We start from the raw sequence: 13,754 nt of genomic DNA on the forward strand, positions 1-13,754 counted from the left end.
AGCTTCCAGATCTCTGAGAAATAAATTTCTGTTGTTTAAGCCCCTTAATCTATGATATTTTGTTATGTCTGGACAAACAGTGTAAGACACGTGCTAACCAGATAAAATCTTATGTGCAGAGAGAAATTTAAACAGCACTTATATAACTAAATATATTGCAAAGCCAGCAGTGAGCTTACAAAGGAAGCATCCCAAAGCAAAGACAGCTAAATAAGACTCAGAGTACTTCCACAGTTGAATTTCACTAAGAAAAGACCAGCATCGAGCAACGTGGGCTAATGCTCAGGCCAAGAATAGTTTCTGGTCCCGGAGGAGAGACCACATCCTCATGCTTGCCATGTCAAACACACAAAAGAGAAAGTAAAACATGGAGATGAAGAAAAATAAACATTTTAGGAATGAAGATTCTTCAATACTAGGTATCTAATGAAAATATTCATATGATTCAAGTATATTTATGTAAGAAAGAGAAACAACTTTAGCTGCAAACTCATTGTAAATCATAATTTAAAAAACCTTGTTTCCTAAAGACAGCACCATAAATACATAATCCAATAAATTTTAGAGCTGTATCTGCCATATAGTAAATTATGAAACATGAAACTATTAGGTTAATATATTTAAAATATTATCAAATTATATACATTCAGTCTCATTTTTGCCAAAGTTCTCTTAAATCAATTTCAGGAATATTCAATCTAGGGTCTTTGAACTGTTATTGTCCCAAACATGTTTCCTGTAAAAAAAACAGAACTCAAATTTTAAAATAAAAGACAATATTTCTTTGCACATTATGTGTGGCCACATTACAAGGTTCTACTCAAAAGAAAGTATGAGATAGTGTTTTGAGAGACTTGTAGAGAAACTAATTAAAAAGAGTTGACACAACTGAGGGCTCCTTCCTTACTCTTCTGCCTATAAATGCCTAGAATAAGGACACAGTGGATGGAGTGCAAGAAACCATCTTGAACAAGAATGGTACATCAAAAATGGGAACTATTACATACCCTCTTCAGTGGATCAATGTAAATTTTAGTGTAAAATAGCTGATCATCATCATTATCCTGGAGATTCCACTGTTGGACTATACGGTTGATATATGGAGCATAACCAATAAACCCTGTATTATAAGAGAAAGAAGAAAGATTTTAGTATTCAAGACCAAAACTCCTATATGTTAATTGCACTGACTACACAGAGTTATAAAGCCCTTATATCTAATCCTTAATTTGGAATTTCACACCACGGAAAAAAAGTGAGTTATTATGGGCCTTTTATACAAAAACTATAACAGAGTAAGTTTTGCTACTGATTGTAAATCAAAGACTCTTTTTGAATAAACACATGCCCAAAATCAATTTCTACAAGTAGGAGAACTAATATTTTCCAAGGTTCCTACAGAAAGAGAATTATTAAAGCAGTAGAATGTTCTCTGAAACCATGTTCTTCTTGGATCCTTTGCAGGAGTCATAGTTTTTTTAAAAAAGATCTACTACAGAGATGTATGAGAGTGCCAGAGACATTTACGTAATCAAAGGAATGTCGGATTTGTCACTGACAGAAAACATCCCAAAGAAATTTTATATCTAGAACACTTTGGGAATTTTTCCTTTCCTTGAGCTAGTCATTACCATGCCTATTAAACCATTTTCTGGCTAGGTTCTGTTTGTCATAGTCTGGGGTAAGGAAGTCTAAAGTTGGATTGTTCCCCTTAGTCTTAGAGCATACTCATTAAATTTGCCAACACAGTTGTCTATAAAAGACACAGACAACGGGATCATTTTTCCCTCGTTTAAATCTTCCTCCAAATTTCATAAATGTAGCCAACTTGTTAATTTCATTGAACCAATTTTATTCTTGTGAATTAAAAAAGCCTCAATTTTACCTTCAAACATAAAATTTCCTAACAGAAATAAAAGAATAAAAAGAAATAGTTACAGAGATATTTCTTTAGAAAAAACAAGACAAAATGAAAACATGGCTAGACCAAACACTGGTTGCTCATTTTTTATTATTCTTTCCAAATTAAAAAAAAAGTTGAATCGCCAAAAATTTTTTTTTAAATCCCTATGACCAATGTTTTGTGATGAAATACATATTCAATGAGTGGCATGTAACATTTTATAAACCAAACTTTTGTATCATTGTTTTTCAAAAGTTATTTCCTTATCCATTTTATGAATTATAAACAATCCAAAAATGAAAGGAATTATGTCTATTTTCATTGCATGTGATATAGACATACATTATATTTAATTTACACATCACTTAAATTGCAATAGTAACTTCTTTTAAAGATAACTTTATTCCTTGATTCTCATTTTTTTAATTTTTAAATGTGGAATTTTTTTAAAGATTTATTTATTTATACATACAAGAACAGGGGTACAGGACAGAGGTGTGGGGGTGACAGAATTCACCAGAGACAGAGTGGGGAACAGAACAGGCAGATCAATGGAAATATACTGCTTAGGGCAGGCAGCGGGTGAGTCAGGAGAGGTTTGTTACATCATGTGCATTGCTCCCTGTCTGGAGATCAAACTCATGCTGCAGCTGCTGCGGACAGCTTCATACGTTGAGTCTTAACCCCTTGTGCCACCAGAGAGGCCCTATTTTTTTTTTTTTACTTTTTTTTTTTTAATTGAGACAACATTGGTTACACCGCTGTATATTATTCACAGGTATCTATGTTCAATACATTAATATATTTTATATGATTTATATTTTCACTTATATTTGCATATTATTTTAAGCCAATGGTTTCCAATTTCCTAATTTTTCCTTATAACATGTTTGTTTGCTCTTCATGATAAAATGTTATATAAACTTGAAATAAACCTATCCAGAATTTCTAACATTTTTTTAATAACTTTGATGACAGAAATATAGTAAGGGTGATGTTTTTATGTTCTTATATGATCCCTTCCCCATTTATAAAACACCTTTTTCCACAGTACTGTACATATGTCTGATATTTGGATTCCTGAGTACACATATCACTATCTAAATATTCATATATTTTACTATGTTTGGCATATTTGCAAAAATTAATATAAATATTATTTTAAATCCCAGAGTTCCATATCTAAATAGATTTTAAACTTTCTAGTCCTGAGGATAGATTAAATGATTTATTACTGAGGTCCTAACAGTTTGGAGAGACACTAATCTATAGTCCAAATGCTCTGGTAAAAAATCCAGAGTGAGAGTTGAGAGGGTAAGCCATTCAAATCTCAGGCTTTAACAGACTATAAGTCTAGGAAGGAAAGATTGTTAAGGGAATGAGGCTAGAGTAACCAATATGATAAGACCTAAGTTCTGAGTTGAATATAAAAGTAAAATTCAAAGATGAATATGAAGGTAAAATAAAGTAGATATATCAGGAGATAATAAAATGTTAGAGATCTCCAAAACCATAACCTATAGGTGTTCTGAGATAGAAAAGGACAGGTAGGGCCTCCCCAGTGGCGCAGTGGTTGAGCACTGGGTTGCGAAGCTGCCCACAGCCTCTACAGCGCTGGTTCAATTACCGGCCACTGGGTGAGGGTCCCACATGGTGCACAGACCTCTCCTGCTGCCCGCTGCTCCCCTCAGCAGTGTACTTCGTCAGTCTGCCTGCTCTGCTCTCCGCTCTGATCCTGGTGAATTCTCTCACCCTCCCAAGCTTCTGACTGTACCCAGTGCTTGTATAAATAAATAAATAAATCTTTCAAAATATATATTTAAAAAAAATTTAAAAAAAGGACAGGTAAAACTAGGCAGTGCAAATTGGAATTTGAGCTTTCAGAGATGAATATTTAAATCGACTGACAAAGCTCCAAAGTACAACTATGATAAAATAATGTGCAGTGCAACAAAGTTGTAATGAGGACAGCTCAGAGAAAGTAAATTGCTTATTAAAGGTTTCATTGTTACAAGTGGCTAAGTTTACTGAAATAAAGGTATCATGAGACCACAAGCAGCACTTATTTAAACAAGCCTGAGTAATATGACTTATGAAAATACCAAGCATCCCCAAAATCTCTCTTACCTATGTGGTTGCGATGTCACCTGACTTGTATTTATATCATGCCCGCTATCTTTACATTAATCTTAATCTAAGGAAAGTCAAAGAGATAATAAAGTTCTAAATCAAATTTTATTTCTATTGGGAGGAAAGGGTAAATATGATTTTGTATTCCTTTAATCCTTGCTATAAGAGTTAATGCTGGACTTTAAGTGTACCCATATACTCAATGCCAGACATTTTTGACTAGCGATTTCAAGATAAATCATTCACTTTCATCAATATATTAAAAATATCAGTAAAGTTCAGTTATATCTATTCTTAAAGCTACATAATTACAAACTAAGAATAAAATTCCAAAGTAAGTGAATTTGCTAAACTCATTATCTTAGAGCCAGAAAATTCTCAGTGAAACTAAAATAAGAACAACTTAATCCACACTCTTTTTCTTTAACAACTGACTGTCTTTAGGTGACACTTAAATTTGGAGAACAGACACTACCTACAAGATGGCAGAATAGGGAGTCTGCTGGAATCACTCTCTTTCCTATAAAGAACAATAATTAGGAAGAGTCAGACATTCTGTCAGTCATAGAGTCTCAGGACTTTCCCAAAGAATAAGGACTTCCCCAAATAAGGCTGGTGGCAGCAAAGGGGAAGGGGTGGGAGAAAGTAACAAAGATAGTAGCTACCCCAGCCAGGAGAACAGGCTGGGATAGACCACCTGAGCCACAACAAGGCAACCCAGCATATTGTGAAATTCAATGGAGAAACTATGCTGACATGCATGTAAGCAGAGACCCAATTTAGGGGAATGGGAATTCTGCAGGCACAGATCTTGGAAATTGGGAATGCTATGATCCATCTGGGCACCAAAAGCTCCCTCTCCACACTCCTCCCAGAAGAGATGAAAGAGACACCAGGCTACAGAAATAAAAGAGATGGTATATGGATATCACAGTGCTGCAGAAGCAGTAGCAGAGGTAGGGATAAGGTGGCAACAACAGTTCTTGGTGTAATAACTACAAGATGGCACATGCTGACCGCTATACCTGGTGCAGTGCCGCTTCACTGCCAGGCACAACTTAGTCTCACAGTTTGAGCCTGATGATCAAAACAGTGAATTTCCAATAGATATTACAGAAAACCTTAGAAACCTAATAATCCGTTACAAAAGTTTCTATGCAAACAAACTGGACAACCTAGAAGAAACAGACAAATGTTTAGGCTCATACAGTCTTCTAGGATTGAATCAGGATGAAACAGACAGCTTAACCAGTCCAATTAAAATTTTTGAAACAGAGAGTAATACAAAGTTTCCTAAGAACAAATGTCCAGGACCATATGGCCCCTCCATTGAATTCTCCCAAATCTTGAAAGAATATCTAACTCCCTAATATATTCTATGAGACAAACATTACCCTGATCATGAAACCAAACAAAGATGGTACAAAAAAAAAGAAAGTTACAGACTAATATATGTGATGGACATAGATGCAAAGATCCTCAACAAAATTCTACCAAACCAAAAACAGTAACATATCAAGAGAATTATCCTCCATATTCAAGTCGGCTTCATCCAAGAGATGCAAGGCTGGGTCAACATACCCAAATAAATTAATGTCATTCATCAGGTCAAAAAAATGAAATATAAAAAAAAATCATCTCAACAGATACCCAAAAATATTCAACAAGATTAAAGAAGAAGTTATCTATTCTTTATAAAAAAAAGCTATGGCAAACCCACAGTCAACATCATACTCAATGGTGAAGAGCTGAAAGCATTACCACTAATATCAGGAACAAAACAAGATGTCAACCATCACCATTATTATTCAGCATAATTTTGGAAGTCCTAGACAAAGCAACTAAGCAAGAAAAAGACATAAAAGGAATCCAAATTGGAAAAGAAAGGATACTGCCAATATTTGCATATGAAAGTTAATACAGTTAGGGAAACCAAGACTCTACCAACAAACTAATAGAAATAATAAATGAATACAATAAAGTGGTAAAATACAAAATCAATACAAAAAGATTGATTGCATTTCTATAAGCAAGTAATGCATCAGAAGAAAGGGAAATAAGGAATACAATCCAATTTACAATCGTATCAAAAAGAATGAAATATCTCAAAATTAACTTAATGAAAGAGGAGAAGAGTCTGCATATTGAAAACTATAAAACTCGGTTAAAGGATATATAAGACATAAAGAGATGGAAAGATAATGTGAGCTCATGGATTGGAAGAATTAACATAATTAACATGGCAATAACACCTGAAGCAACATACAGATTCAGTGCAATACCTATCAAAATATCAATGGCATTTTCAAGAAAATAGAACAATTGTAAAATATATAAAGAACCACAAAAGGCCCAGAATAGCTAAAGAAATATCAAAAGAAAAGAAAAATGGAGGCATCATACTTCCTGGCTTCAAACTATATTACACAACAACAGCAGTCAAAACAGTTTGATACCAAAACAAAAACAGGAAACAGACCAATGGAATTGGATGGAAAGCTCACAGATAACACCACACAAATATGGATAATTAATCTTTGATAAAGGACTTCCTTTGTCAATTAATCTCCCTATATAATGGAGAAAGAATAATCTCTTTAATAAATGGTGCTCAGAAACAGGGAAAGCCACATGCCAAAGAAGGAAACAAGATACATACTTAACTCCATACACAAAAATTAATTCAAAATGGATTGAAGATCTGGATAAAAGAATCAAAACAATAAAATAATGAAAGAAAATACAGAGGGTACATTTCAGAGATACACCATTAAGATGTATTTGGCAAGTCAACCCCAATGATAAAGGAAGCAAAAGTTAAAGTAAACAGTGGGACTACATCGAACTAAAAAGGCTTTTTTTCACATTTTATTTAAACTTTATTTTTTATAATCCCAATACAATTACAACCCCCTTATTTTGGTCCCAAGCCCTCCTTTCCCCACCCCTCAACCCCCATAGAGTGTCTCTGGTTCATATTTGTTTGCTGATTTTGATATTTTCTTTCTTATAGTTATTCTTTTTCCTGGTCCCTTATTTAAGTTTTCTAGATTCCTGCTATGAGTGAGACCATCCAGTATTTTTCTTTTTCTTTCTGGCTTATTTCACTGAGCATGATCCCCTCCAGCTCCATCCATGTTGCTGCAAATTGCATGTGTTTATCTTTTTTGATTGCTGAGTAACATTCCATGGTGTATATGTACCACCTCTTCTTCATCCAGTCATCTATTTTTGGACATTTGTGTTGTTTCCAAAGCTTAGCTAATGTAAATTGTGCTGCTATAAACATAGAGGTGCAGGTGCTCTTTGGAATTGATGTTTCTGTGTCCTTTGGGTAAATACCTAGGAGTGGAATTGCTGGATCATATGGAAGCTCAATGTTTAGTAGGTCCAGAAATCTCCAAACAGCTCTCCATAGTGGTTGGACCAGTTTGCACTCCTAACAACAGTGCAGGAAAGTTGCTTTTTCTCCACAACCTCACCAACATTTGTTGTTGCTAGTTTTTTTTTTTTAATATATGCCATTCTCACTGGTGTAAGATGGTATCTCATTGTAGTTTTGATTTGTATTTCCCTGATTACAAGTGATGTTGAACATTTTTTCATATGCCTGTTGGCCATTTGCATTTCCTCTTCAGAGAAGTTTCTTTTTAGCTCTTCTGCCCATTTTTTGACTGGATTATTTTCTTTGTTGTTGTTGAGTCTCAGCTCTTTGCAGATTTTTGTGATCAGTCCTTTATCATTAGTGTTGTGTGCAAAAATATTCTCCCAGTTGGTGGGGTTTCTCTTTGTTTTTGTTATTGTCTCTTTTGCTGCACAGAAGCTCTTTAATTTGATGTAGTCCCAGCTGTTTATCTTTGCCTTCACCATCACTGCTTTGGGTGATGTGTCTGTAAGGATGTCTTTGATGTGCATATCATTTAGTGTTTCACCTATATTTCCTTCTATGTATTTTATGGTTTCAGGTCTTATGTCTAGTTCTTTAATCCATTTTGAGTTCGTTTTTGTGCATGGCATTAGGTAGTAGTCAAGCTTCATTCTTTTGCATGGAGCGACCCAGTTTTCCCAGCACCATTTATTGAACAAACTTTCTTTGATCCAATGCATATTCTTTGCTCCTTTGTCAAAGATTAGTTGACCATAAATCTGTGGGTTTATTTCTGGATTTTCTATTTGATTCCACTGGTCTGTGAGTCTGTTCTTGTTCCAACACCATGCAGTTTTGATGATTATGGCTTTGTAGTATAGTTTGAAGTCTGGGAGTGTGATGCCTCCATTCTCTTCTTTTTTTTTTTCAGGAGCACTTTGGCTATTCAGGATTTTTGGTGATTGCATATGAATTTCATCAATAATTGTTCTATTTCTTTGAAGAATGACATTAAAATTTTTATTGGAATAGCACTGAATCTGTATATTGCTTTTGGTAGGATGGCCATTTTAATGGCAGGGGATGTCTTTCCATTTCTTTGTGTCTTCTTCTATTTCTTTTAACAGTGTTTTATAGTTTTCTTTGTATAGGTCCTTTACCTCTTCTGTTAGATTTATTCCCAAGTATTTGTTTGTTTTTTTTTGTTTCAATAATTCAAGGCCCTTTTTTTTTATTTCTTCTTCTTCAGATTTATTGTTTGTGTATAGGAAGGCTACTGACTTTTGCGCATTGATTTTATACCCTGCCACTTTATTGAACTGATCGATTAGTTGAATAAGTTTTTCTGTGGAGTTTTTCGGATTCTCTATGGGTATTATCATATCATCTCAAATAGTGATAGTTTGGCTTCTTCTTTTCCTATTTGGATTGCTTGTATGTCTTTCTCTTAAGCACTGTTTTCCTTAATGACTTCCATCAGTTTTTTCATCACGGCAATTTTAAATTCTTTTTTTGGAAGGCTCAGAAGTTCTTCCAAGTCACCGTAGTTACAAGTTGGTGGGTGGTTTTCTTTTTGTGGTGTGTCTTTTTTCTGAGGCGTTGCTACCTTGCCTGTAGTTTTTCTTTTCCCTGCTGCCTGTCTTCTAATTTGCCTTATTCCTTGGCACACTGTGCCGCTGGTACTTGCTGACATCTTTTTGGTGTGTTCTTTCGGGAGTTTCAGAAACTGGCAATCCAAACGAGTCAAAAACTGTTATGCCAAAAGTCTAGTGAGGCAGTGGTACTTTGAGTATGTTAATGGTCACTGTCACAGAATCTCTCCTCCTTCTGTGTTTAGTTACAAAGGTGCGTCTTGAAGTCCCAAAGACTTCCCTGGAGGTGGAGCAGCTGGATTGCACTCTAGGTTCCAAATCCTTGCATCCTCCTCTGGGCTCAGACTTCCTGCCAGGTGGGACCGGGCTTGTGGGGGCCTTCAGTTCACCTCTGAATGTGCAGGGAACCTTTTCCCTCTGGCTCCACGGGGAGCCTTCTGCCAAATTCAAGCAGTCTTCACTGAAGAAAGGTCCCTGTTCTAAATGGCGCTTTGGAGACAGGCACATTCTTCCACATGCACGGTCTGCCCCAGCCATGGGTGCCCGCTCCCGCTTTGGGTTTGGACTGCTGGCCTGAAGGGGCCTGGCATGGGCAAACTTCCCAGCTCACCTCTGGTTCCTCCGGGACCCTTCTGCTGGTTTCAAGCAGTCTTTATCAAAGAAAGGTCCCTATTCTAAAATGGCATTTTGAGACAGGCACACTTTCCCGCACGCTGGATCAGCCCGGCCGTGGGTGTCCGATCCCCCTCTGGGCTCGGACTCTGGTCAGAAGGGGCCTGACTTGGGCAAACTTCCCAGCTCACATCTGACTCCTCTGGGAGCCTTTTGCGGTTTTCAAGCAGTCTTTACTGAAGAAAGTTCCCTATTCTATGGGGTGCTGGTGATTTTTTTCTGGTCACTAGGTGGCGCCAGAGAGCTCTCCTAGTTTCCTTGGGGAGCTGTTATTTTTACCCTGTGGGGCAGGGGAACAGAGTAGGAGTGGTGGGGAAAGCCTCAACGGCTTTGGGGTGCTGTGTCTGCCTTGTGCACCACTGTCGTGGGGATCCCATGCCCCGAATTTCGTGCCCCGGGTCTCAGTTCCAAAGCCCTCAGCAGGACGCGGGCTGTAGCCCAGTTCAGTGTCCGCAGAAATGGCACCTAAAAAGGCTTTTCTTCCTCAAATAAAAACCATCACAAATACAAAAGGCAATCCACAGAATGGGAAAAAAAATATTTGCACATCACACATCTGACAAGAAACTAAAGTCCTTATCCAATACAACAACAACAACAAAAACAAAAACAACCCAATTAAAAAAAATGGGCAAAGGAATTAGAGAATTAATACATAATTAAATAAGAAAGGAGCTCTTTTCCACTACTGTTGGCCATGCAAGTTAGTACAGCCCCTGTGGAAAACAGTATGGAAATTTCTTAAAAAATTGATGGAAATTCTATATGATCCATAAATACCTTCATCAGATACTTATCCAAATAATATGAAACCTCTAATATGAAAATATTTATCTAGCTGATGTGCATACCAGCAATGTCCACAATCTTCAAGTCATGGAACCAACATAAGTGCCCTTTGACAGATGGCTGGCTAGAGAAACGTGGAATACATACTCAATGGGATACTTCCCCACGGTGAAAAAAGATGAAATAGTGGCATTTGGAACAAAATGGCTGGATCTTGAGGTGATAATTTTGAAGTAAGTCAAAAAACGAAAGATATCAGATGGTTATCTGTGGAATATAGATAACCAAAAATATATACAGGCAAAATACGGTAGGAATAAATCTTTAACTCAATGAAAAAAAAAAATTGATGCTTACCAGAGAGAACAGAAGGGAGAAGGAGAGAGGTATATGGGGTACTGGCATGTATGGTTTAATAGAGGGTGAGTGGAACATGTGCACATATGGAAGAGCAGAAATGTAACCCCCAAATTAAAATGAAAATAATTAAAATAAATGGAGAACACTGGTTTTATCAATTACAAAGTGAAAATGACAACAATTATACTGCCTAATGCTGTTAGAAGCCTCAGAAGATATAATATATGGGAAAATGTTTTCCAACTAGAAATGCACTATGGACTTTAAACATTTTTCTACAGTAGTAATAAAATATGGGTCATTGTAAATTTCATGTTATATAAAATATGCAAATAGGTTGTTTCATCAATATTTATAATTCATTATTACTGGCATTAACTTTTCTGTCAGTATCTTACTCACCTCCTGAATTCAGATAGCGTTTCCCAATGTGCACAATGGGATACTTGTCTGCAAGTCTTTTATCTGGCCATAGGATTCCATCTGCTGCAAAGACTACTTTGTGGTTTGCCTTCTGGAACTTTTTTAGAACTTCTTCTGGACCACCAGCAAATATGACATCAAAGCTGTTTCATCAAGGAAAAAGATGAGTTTCAAAGTACAATCTGAATTTAGGTGCATAAAACAAGAAAAAGCTCCTAATAAATATCAGAGTTTAGAAATCAATACAATATTTTTACCAAGTATTTACAGGGCACATCAATTTTTTTTCTCTCAAATTATATGTCTTATATGAGATTATGCATGTTTATAGTACATGGGCAAATGAAGTCCATATAAAAGATTTTTTTGTATTAGCATTATTATGCTTTTCAATAACCACTATTCCTCAAAATTCTAAAACATTAATGAATTGTTAGAAATTCAGTAAATTGCTAAATAACGTGCAATGAAGACACAGTCATTGGCAGGAGTAGCCATTGTAACTCCCTAGTATTTCAATTTAAATTGTACCTATCCATTTTAATTTCTGAAGAATTCATTAACTTTGACAAAATGTGCTCAACTACTAAATCTTATCAATATGAATTCATATACGAATTACCATTTAGGCTGAAATCCTAAAAGTATAAGGAAGCATATCTCGTTAAAGCACAGTAAATTTGAAAGGGGGGGGGGATGATACTATAAATTGACACATAGTATAAAAGCCACTAGCTAGTGTGTTTCTACTCAGCATTAAGTTCTCTATTCTTTCTCCAACCACAAATTCTTTTGTATCACTTACAACACTGTACCTCAAAGCCAAAGAGAACAATTCCATGATTTAGTATCCTCAGTGGCAAATAGTAGGAAGAAATTACTAGTACTCGAAATGAAAATCAGGTCAGTCTAATAGCCAAAAAACCAGATGCAGTGAATAGAGGTCATTCCCTGTCACACTGAGTCTCAAGGAGCTTTTTAACACTCTAGATTGCAGGAATGCATCAGGCAACATTTAATAACTTCCTACATTTGAATTATTTTATAAAAACAAAAGACTATTGCTCATCTTTATGACAGTAAAAACTCAAAGAACATTTTAAAAATTACATGAGCAATAATTTAAGCTTATGTTTGTGGCAGAGATGGTAACTGGCCCCCACATACATCAGAATGCCTTTTATTTTAGCAGCGGCATCCCCTTCATCACATTAACTGAGCACCTGGCCACCCTGCTAAAGATATCTGGGAAGCCAAATACGGCACATGTCCAGTGAAGTGTGAGTGGACCTGGTTTGGTGCTATAATCTCCAGGTAACGTGCTTTACAAAGAAAGCAGCCTCCCCTCTGCATCCCCTTGTTTTTCCCTCTTTATGATGAATCAAACTTTACAAGTCAAGAGTGCTTGACCTGTACACAAGGATTAAAATGTTGGTAATGTGTAAATAAATTTAGTAATTATACCTAATTTTCTAAAAAAAAAATAGTAAATATAGTTGTGATCAGATAAATAGAATATTTCCTTTGCATTTAAAATTTTCTACAGGATTTATATTTTATTTTTATTTCAATGGAATAAAAGAACTTTAAAATTCAAATACACACACATTTTGATACATAGTTTCTTCTTTCTTCCAGGATCAACAGGCAAGAAATGGTTAATAGCATGACAACATAAAGTGACTCAGGGCCTACAGTTTGAAGTCTGCAAGATGGGTTTCTAATCCTAATTATGCCACTTGCTATCTGAGGAGCCTTAGACAAGTTAGTTACTAAAACTCTTCATGCTTCAGTTTTTTTACATGTGTGATGTAGTGCTTATCTCATCAAGTTTTTTAAAAAATTAAAAACTGGGAACAATCCATGGCACATTATAAGCACTCAAAATACAAAAATTACTATTATTGTTACTAGAGAAAAAGGAATGAAGAAAAAGCAAGAGGTGAAAGGAAAACGCACTTTTCAGTTTGTACCAAGCTGTCATTTAAAATAATTTTATTTTTAGCCATATAAACATGTTTTAAGATAAATTTTATTTTATTTTTTTAAATAATAAATTTTATTTTTATATTCCCCCATACAATTGCAAATGCCCCATTCTGACCCCAATCCTTCCCCTCCCGCCCCCCACCCCCCAAAAAGTGTCTCTGGTTCATAGTTTTCTGTTGATTTTGATTTTTACTTTCTTATAGTTATTCATTTTCCTGGTCCCTTATTTAAGTTCTCTAGATTCCTGCTATGAGTGAGACCATCCGGTATTTTTCTTTTTCTTTTTGGCTTATTTCGCTGAGCATGATCCCTTCCAGCGCCATCCATGTTGCTGCAAATTGCATGTGTTTATCTTTTTTGAATGCTGAGTAATATTCCATGGTATATATGTACCACATCTTCTTGATCCAGTCATCTATTTTTGGGCATTTGGGCTGTTTCCAAAGCTTAGCTATTGTAAACAGTGCTGCTATAAACATAGGGGTGCAGGTGCTCTTTGGAATTGATGTTTCTGTGTCCTTTGGGTAAA

At 35.7% G+C, this 13,754-nt stretch overlaps 1 protein-coding gene across 2 annotated transcripts in view; it reads right to left on the reverse strand.

The window, feature by feature from the left end:
* The window catches only part of PLOD2 (procollagen-lysine,2-oxoglutarate 5-dioxygenase 2), a gene marked incomplete at both ends in the record, with an annotated part of 112,596 nt that overhangs the window by 40,323 nt on the left and 58,519 nt on the right, over positions 1-13,754 (reverse strand). For both annotated transcript variants that reach the window (XM_084231278.1, XM_084231277.1), the window contains 2 exons: positions 1,008-1,120; positions 11,216-11,379. In XM_084231278.1, the coding sequence (XP_084087404.1) occupies positions 1,008-1,120; positions 11,216-11,379 (277 nt within the window). The remainder of the gene's footprint in view (positions 1-1,007; positions 1,121-11,215; positions 11,380-13,754) is intronic.

Source organism: Talpa europaea, assembly GCF_964194135.1.
Source record: "Talpa europaea genome assembly, chromosome: 4".
In the NCBI taxonomy this organism is placed as follows: Eukaryota; Metazoa; Chordata; class Mammalia; order Eulipotyphla; family Talpidae; genus Talpa; species Talpa europaea.